Raw genomic sequence first — 8564 nt, forward strand, 5'->3', positions numbered from 1 at the left:
AATCATTGTGTTATATAAAAACAAAATCGAACCCAATCGATCCTATCTAGAATTCGGCAAAATAGAGAGCAACAACAAATGGAGTAACAATTTATAGGATACCTGATACTACTTCTTACGGAAATTTAGGAATTCACATAGCCAGAAAACTCTTTGTATAAATCGACTGCATACGTAATTATTATAAAAAATTCGGAACTTATTTGAGTACGATAATTAAGTCGCATTGCTGCGGCCGTTAAGTACGTCTACTGTAAATGGATTCGACATGTAGATATGATTGCATAGTAGACTAGATTCTTCGCCAGTGGGGTACTCTTTTGTTAAAACGTGAATTTAAAATATTGTCTTATCGCATTACCTACCGGTACCATCGGGTCATTTCTATTTTTCTATATTCTGGTTTGTAATGCATATTTATATAGTTTAAAGGAGCTAAATCGCTATTGTTTGGCATCTAGAAATGGACACAAATGGATCGCAACGCATATAACAATCTAAAATGAATGTATATTAACTGATTTACATTCAATCGTTTCTGTTTTTACTGTAAGTTCTAACCAGCTATGTTCGGCGAAATAGGCGAACAGTGTGAATTCAATGCCAGTCGTTATTCCAGTCTACACCAGTAGCATTGTCCTAAATGAGGATATGTTTAGACTCGATCATCAAGTCGCTTCATACAAATGGCACTTGGAAGCATTCTGGCACACGATTCGTGTGCCAATTTCAAAATTTTTATTTTGTCTTAAATATTGTATATCAGAAGCCCAACTTTTCACGGTAAGATAACAATATCAATGTTGATTTAAATTGACCAATAAGCTGTGTTTGCAATGTCGAAGACTGTGAATGATATTGAGTTATAGACGTGGCTCCTTTAAGGCAGTGAAGAATGATTTTATCATCTGTTTTTGCGAGTTTATGCGATTCGAGACATGGACAAAAAAAATCAAAATATATATTTTTTTAAAACAACGAGTAAATATATTTACATAACTAAAAGTGCAGGGAGTTGGGAGGGGGATACCTGGTAAGATGCACATAAATCATTCATATAATCATCACTTATCCCTGAAACGTCTTTAAAATCATTGGTGACTTTTTATGGCATCGGTAATCATCAGACCACACACTAATACGATGTAATTTGGTAACAGGTGCAATTTTGTCTTCATAAGGAGACTTAAGGTGCAGGAAAATACAACAGAATTGTAAGCTATTCGATTAAGTATCTCATTTATGCTCCTTTTTCCTGGTCTTAATCTGATAAATGACTTCGATTGTACAATAAACTTTACTCGAAGAAGGGGGGAAAAAATGAAAATTTAGATCTGTAACATGAAATCAAAATCGTTCTTGTTTGTTTATCTCATGAATAACTTGTAGTATTAAAACGGTTATAAATAGGAAATGTTTCTACAATGAATGGATTTGTTATATCGGTTGAAGACCCAATATATCATTGAAAATGATGGATTTTAATGCCTCCTTTATAATTCCTAACCATTATCATTTTGAGCAAACAAATGAATAGCCCTTATGTTCAAATATAAATTCACACTAAAGTTTGTAATCGCTTTGGTATCTGGATTTGACCCAACTAAACGGTCTGTTACATATTGCCCATGGAACTCACAATGTTAATGCTTCTATAACATTACATTGTTACTCATATGTTATTTATTTACTATGTACAAGGGATATTGCCTTTAGTCTTCGCAGAGTATTATCCATTTGACATTGGTCAATTGATACCCCGCGTGGGTAAAATTAAAATGTCTACAAAGGCACACTATTACAGGTCGATTAGTTTAGTAATACGAATAGTGCATCATTTATAATCATTTACATCCCACTTCTACCTCGTTGCCAGTGGCAACCTTTGATAAAACTGTCCTGTTTATTTCCAATACAGGCAAAAAAGTATCCGTGTATCAGAAATGAACAGCACGCTTTCCAGAACGAGTATTGTTCATTTCCGACAAACAAACACTTTTATACAAGCATTGAAAAAAAGCAGGATGAAAACAAACGCCTAGAAAGTCATAAATTTTATTATAAATAAATTTCAACGGACGAACCATCCGCCGATGCACACTTCACCAGGATTGACCCACGTTGTGCAGTGTCCTTTACATAACGTTTAATATAATTGCAGTCCTCTACGCCAGGGACAAGTTGTTTTGACAATGTGGTTGGCTCTACGTTCACCGACTTCGTCAAAACAATTTCGTCTTTCAAAACGGAGTGCAGTCTAAAAACACGTGACTGTTTTACGCTCAGGGTAACGCAGCAAGACGCACGTGTAAATACTACTCAGGTCGTTTCTCTACTGCGAAATCATTCTACCACAATTTTCACATTTCGCTTCACAATACTCTATAGGACAGTTTTCGTCGGGGGCCGCTTCGGCTCCGCCTCGGCTGGGCCCCTCGACCAAAACTATCCTGATCTTCACCGATACACCGAGGAAAGTGTGCTAATAACTACTACATGTTTCATTTAATGTGAGAACTAGTGTACTTTTCTTTTTAGACATTCAAAGCTAGTCTCATATTAAATACTGTAAATGTAAGGGTGTTTATTTATTCCTAGACGTTTATTTATTACGAATTGCTCAAATTACTGGAAGAATTCAAACAAAGTTGAAATAAAAATTAAAAAAAAAAATTTTTTGGTTTTTTTTTTTAAATAGAAAACATGCGCTTTTAATTAAACAGTTGCAAGACATTGAATCCCGGTAAATTGGCAGACGAGTTGTTCAAATTATAGCATACAATCTTCAGACACAAGATCTAACCTTTCCGTAATTCATTTCCGTAGTCTGTTCCGTTGGGTTTTTTTATCAGATTGTTGTGGGCTGCGGAACGTTATACAGTCAAATTTCAACAAAAAACCTGTTTCGTATAGGTTGTTATAGTAACAGTGTCTATTCTATGCGTTTCCAATAAATTTTTGTAATTTCCGGCGTATTTGAAGTATGTATATGTCGGTCAACAAAATGGTTAATCCATGAAACAGGAGATGTGATTTCCCATAACGATTTGGAACTGGATAATGCTTGCTCGAAGAGGCATGTTTCCGGCAAATCACTTGACCATCAATAATAGTGAAATAGTTCTATGAAATGTTAAATTACGACTACCTCATGAAGGAACTTCAAAACTGTATACATGTAATGGTCATAACCTTATCTACGGGACATTCGTTTATATAGTCTTTCCAACATGGCGTATCACGTGTGCATTATAGAGGTACACGTACATGTATAAACTAAATATTTGTCAGAATGTTGTATGTGGTGAGTATATGTAGTGAAAACGAAACAAAATTTAGATATGTGTTTCAGCCAGAACGAACTTTGTATAAACTTGACAAATATGTTTTGACACTTGGACATCATACTGACACGGCGTAACAACCAGTGAAATTGATCTGTTGAGCCAAAATAAAAACAGCAACGTGGTCAAAAGCATAAAAAACAGACATAACAACTTCATAGAGTGTGTAATCTGATTCTTAGATCTGATTGGCCGATTCCGATGGGGCAGACTACCTTTAATCTGTGTTACGTCAGATAAACAACCATTCTCTTGTGCTAACAATGTGTTAATTGTATTATAAAATCAATCATTTCTTTATTTCTATGCCAATAAATTGTCTTTGTCTTATCGATCTACTGAACGCAAGACAAATATCATAATTCCATCCATTCTTAAGACAATTTATTCTATTTTACAGGTCAAAACCCTAGTTCTATGTCCTGGGCGAGATTTCTCGTGACATCACGTTATTACAGATTCTACCTCCAGACACCAGAGAGTTAACTAGGAGAAGATCATTTAAATTTTCCACTTGACTGGCAAGGAAGTAATGGAAGAATAATTAATCCCGCGTGATTTAGCGTGAAAAAACGTTTTTGACATCAAGATTCAAGAACCGGACATAGTTCTGCTTTAATCTAGAGTTTGTTTGTCTCTTGGCCTTTTCTTCTGTTCGATTTCAGAAATTGGCCAGAGACGGTCCCGATTGTGAATAATTTGGTTTAATGTGATTCACGGTATGAAATCGTGTTATTGTGATGTTCCGTCTAGGATCAACGAGACCATAATGTACTTGTAATTACCCAATATCTCTCTTGTTAAAGTTTCAAAGGCACAAAATCTATTTTTGCTGGACGATATGGATCCTCGGCGTTTCAATAGGTTATAATATATTGGTTTTAATTGCCAGATTCCATTGCAGAGAGTCTATTCACAAATTATTAAATCGCGATCAGTTGGATTGGCAAGCATTGCACATCAATTTGACGAATCGCGTAAGTTGGTATGTGAGTTTTTATAACGGACGCTAACCTACTTAGAAAGTGTTTGGTTTTTCAAAAGGAGCGGCTGTTTAGTTAAAACATTAATGTGAAACCTGCGGAAGATACATTTCGCTCTCCCGAGTGGTTACCAAGGTTTTAGACATATGAGACAGAAGGTGAACTAATTATATTGAATCTAATCAAATTATTCTTTCGATAGCTCTTCAGAAGGCTGAAATATAAACCGAATAAAGGATAGTGTGTTGCTGTGCGGTTATCGATAAATGGAATAACTTAACTGATCGAAGCCAAACAGAATTCATTTTTAAAAAAAACACTTAAAATCGTCGTCGGATTACTGGCTATCATTCATTTGGTTCGGGCATGACTTGCAGGAAGTGTGGACCTTCGTTTGAATACTATGATGGTATTAATATATATTGTGTGGACATAAATATGTTAAGAATTTGAAACGGCATGAGCATACAGCTTGATTACATTCTGTGTCGTATTGCTCATTGTGAAATACTTCATTATGGATATCAAATGCTGTTTTTTTGGTCGTTCGTCATGGTTAAAATCGCACCGAAAGTCGCAAACATCGTCTGAATGCCAATCTATATCGTTCCCAGTAACAAGTTCATCATCGTTTTATATTTGATCTGAAGATTTGAGTTACTTTACTTAAAATTTACCGAATACCAATTAATAACGTCAATATCTACGGCAAGCCTTGATAAGTACTTTTTCTTAGCAAAGTGACGTGGCGTTTCCATTGTGGGTGTTACTACCAACTTAACAAATTTGTAATCAAATACAGAAATAAATCCAAAAAACTTATAACTGACAAAGGTACTTCAATGTTTCACGAAGTTGAAATATATGTTTTTTGTATAAAAATGTAACCAAAATGATTTTGATAAAAACACCCCCCAAAACATCGTTATCGTTAAGCGTGTAAATACATGACTCCTTGTGTTTGGTACATAAACTAAAAGTGTTTGTAAAAACGTTTTAATGCAGTTTTAGAAATCGAGGAACTAAATATGCTAATATTCCCAGATTTATGAATTTAATAGTTAACGAACAGTAAGGCTATATATTGAACATATACATATTTACATTAACAAATTGAAAGATAAAATAACACGATGGATGAGACTGCGTTAGAAATGACGGGAGTGATGGAGTTTGGAGAAATGCAAATGGCCGCTAATAATTCGAGTCATGCGATACCATCCCTTCCGACTCCGCTGCATATCTTAGATAAATTTCCGGAAAATTACGCAGTTATAATCAATGGATATTTGTCACCAATTTTAGTGTTTCTGACGATTGTGACCAACTCTTTAGTGTGTATTGTTTTACTAAAAAGGAACATGAGATCACCCACTAATACTCTGCTTGTAGGAATGGCCATCTCGGATATGTTAACAGGAGTGTTTCCGCTGCCTATATTTCTACAGTTTTTCGCCACGGATCGTTTACGAGAATATATTCCGTACAGTTGGTGTTATGCGTACATGTACCTAGCAGAATATATACCAACAATCTTTCACACAGCTTCAATATGGCTCACCATGGCTCTGGCAATCCAGCGCTATATTTATGTTTGTCATTCTTTTAAAGCGCGTGTGTGGTGTACTATTCCTAACGCTATTCTTGTGTCGATTGGAGTTTACGTCATTGCAACCCTTAGTCAGTTATCCCGGTTCTTTGAAGTTTCGTTTTTTCCTATAGAGGTGTCGTCTAATGTTCATGTAAACCAAACTGTTGTTGGCTGCGTCCAAATGTATGCTAGCTGGGTTTTGTTAGATATGAAAATCTATATGAGTATTTATTTTTGGTTCCGTGTTCTCTTTATTCACTTAATCCCATGTAGCTTTTTAGTAGTCATGAACGCGCTTTTAATCTACGCCATGCGTGTGGCGCAAGTGCGACGCATGCAACTACTGCGTCAGAACAAGAAAAGCGAATCTAAAAAGTTGAAAGACAGTAATTGTACGACGTTAATGCTTGTCGCTGTTGTTGGACTGTTTCTTTTAGTGGAGTTCCCGTTGGGTATTTTGATGATAATAATGATTATTTCTAATACGTTTGATATCAATATTATAGAACCTCATACTTTAAAAACATTGTCTATATTCTCTAACTTATTCATATTATTAAGTTATCCACTGAACTTCTTTATTTACTGTGGTATGAGTAAACAATTCAGAGAAACATTTAAGCGCCTGTTTATAGGGGGTCAAGCTCCGATGGATCGCGAATATTCAGCTTACATGACCCTACCAACAGGGACAGAGAACGGAAAGACTGCCGTCACCACAGGAAATGAGACTGCCTTGTAGAACTAGAAATAAAAATGTAATGTATTGTGCCGAGAACAGAAACGTGTCGTGATAGAAATAATGGCGCAGTGTTTCTTATCTAGTTGATTCAGACCGAAATGGGAAAGTTCAGTTTCATCAAACAATGAAGAATGTGACGTTTTGTGATACCTTAAGTGTTGTAAACCCGGAAAAATACGAATCAAGTGAAGTGGTTGCTATTGCCCACAGGACCCGAGGCTGATTGCTGGTCTAACTACATACGATTGAAACAAGAGGATGCGTGTGTGATTTTAAGTTAGTAGTTGTACCTAGTAGAGAAACTTTCAGGTAAATTAACGTAGTTGTTAACCACAAGAACATATTTGTGTGGAGAGTTACGTTGGCGTTTGGATATTCTATAAATGTACCAATAAAACACTACAATATTTTGTGATATTATTTCTAGCTTGAACATGTTTTGGTGAAGCTGAGACGTGAGGCAATAGTTATATTGGCCATGTACGCGAATATATTTTGACGCCTTTCAAATATCTACCAGTGACACACGAAGTCGATGTTAGTCCCATTTAATAATTGACAAGGAGTTAAGCGGATTGTTTAAGAATATATTTCAAATTTGAATAACGTCGTCGCGACCCGTTATCATGGATTTTCTCAGAAATGTCTAAGTTGAGTACATTGTACTGACGTGGTGATTTTAATCGGTGCACCGCGCTTCAGAAGATTTCGAATGTTCATTGCTAAGAATGAAAAAAACAATGTGTCATAAGCATTGGTTATCTTGAATCAGGGCATTTATTCTTTTGCTGTGTAGTGTATCTGGAAAAGCTGGCGGATATCTGCCAACGATTAACGGACACTCGGTGATGAATATCTCCTTTCATTGATATACAGAGAAACTTTAGCATACTTTTTGAGGATCATCCAGAGACTGTTTTACTCCTAAAGATTGTGTGCATAGACTTTGGACACGTGCTGTATGTTCACACAAATATATTGCGGATTTATTTTGTCCAGGTCAACCTAGATTGTATTGTGTCAGTAGAGTAAATTGAACATGATGTCAGTCTGTAAGCGCCTTAATTCTGGCAATCTTCAATTCATTTCTAAATTCCTGATAAGACGTGAATAATCTTCGTATTGTACTGAACTGACTAGAGACTTAGCTCTAAATAAGAAAATTTCACGTCCGTGACAAGTCATTTAATATTTTTAGTTTCTGAAATATTCTGATTGTTACTCTGATCTAGGGAGTAATCTGTCACATGACAGAGATAGAGAGGTTTAACGTCCACTTCACACAATCTAGGTAATTTCGGGAATAACAAACGGTTCAATTATATTGCGCGTAGGGGTCTTTAGCAGTTGGAGGACTCGGGGAAAACCCACGAGGTTGGACAGGCGACTCTACTATTTGTCGCGTACAAGCGGGAAATCGAAAAGCCTGTGCTTTTTCCATTTACGAAATGTAGAAGTGGAACATGTCATGTCAAATAAACAAGTAATCTGGTTGGTGTTGATATATAATATAATTTGGATGGTGTCGAAATATAATTTGGTAGGATTAATAAAAAAAGAGAGAGTTGGTCATGCGATTGATACTTAGAGGCGTCTGTATTTAAATACTTTCATTTGAATAATATATTGTAACCTGCATGGGGATCTTTGCGATAGAACGCAACTAACTCTTTTGTTTGCACAAATTATAAACCTCGAAGTCCAGTAGTAAACATTTAACGTTTTCTGCCAGTGTTGTATCAAATCTTAAGATAACGAATACGTAAAACGTTTAGATGACAAAGTGAATACATACATAAACTAACAAGGCACTTGGTCGTAAATGCAGCCGCATGAAGATTTTAATTGACTTGTAATTTATGTAAGCTTGTTGACGAATTGCAGTAATAATAAATGGGGATGTT

General features: G+C 35.7%; 1 protein-coding gene and 1 long non-coding RNA gene across 2 annotated transcripts in view; both read left to right on the forward strand.

Annotated features, from left to right (window-relative positions):
• The window catches only part of LOC130014131 (uncharacterized), a 73750-nt gene extending 69211 nt beyond the window's left edge, over nt 1–4539 (forward strand). The window contains exon 3 of the long non-coding RNA XR_008789126.1: nt 3745–4539. This is a non-coding gene — a long non-coding RNA (uncharacterized LOC130014131). The remainder of the gene's footprint in view (nt 1–3744) is intronic.
• Nucleotides 4540–5170: 631 nt separating this feature from the next.
• On the forward strand, nt 5171–8154 carry LOC126830129 (sex peptide receptor-like). The gene has a single exon (XM_050560391.1). It carries the CDS (start codon nt 5461–5463, stop codon nt 6658–6660), a length of 1200 nt encoding a protein of 399 aa, XP_050416348.1. The 5' UTR covers nt 5171–5460; the 3' UTR covers nt 6661–8154.
• Nucleotides 8155–8564: the final 410 nt, after the last annotated feature.

The sequence above is a fragment of the Patella vulgata genome, chromosome 8 (genome assembly GCF_932274485.2).
Source record: "Patella vulgata chromosome 8, xgPatVulg1.2, whole genome shotgun sequence".
Classification (NCBI taxonomy): Eukaryota; Metazoa; Mollusca; class Gastropoda; family Patellidae; genus Patella; species Patella vulgata.

Coding starts and splice junctions, on each gene's coding strand:
- LOC126830129 (XM_050560391.1), top strand. CDS start 5,461: ATGGATGAGACTGCGTTAGAAATGACGGGAGTGATGGAGTTTGGAGAA.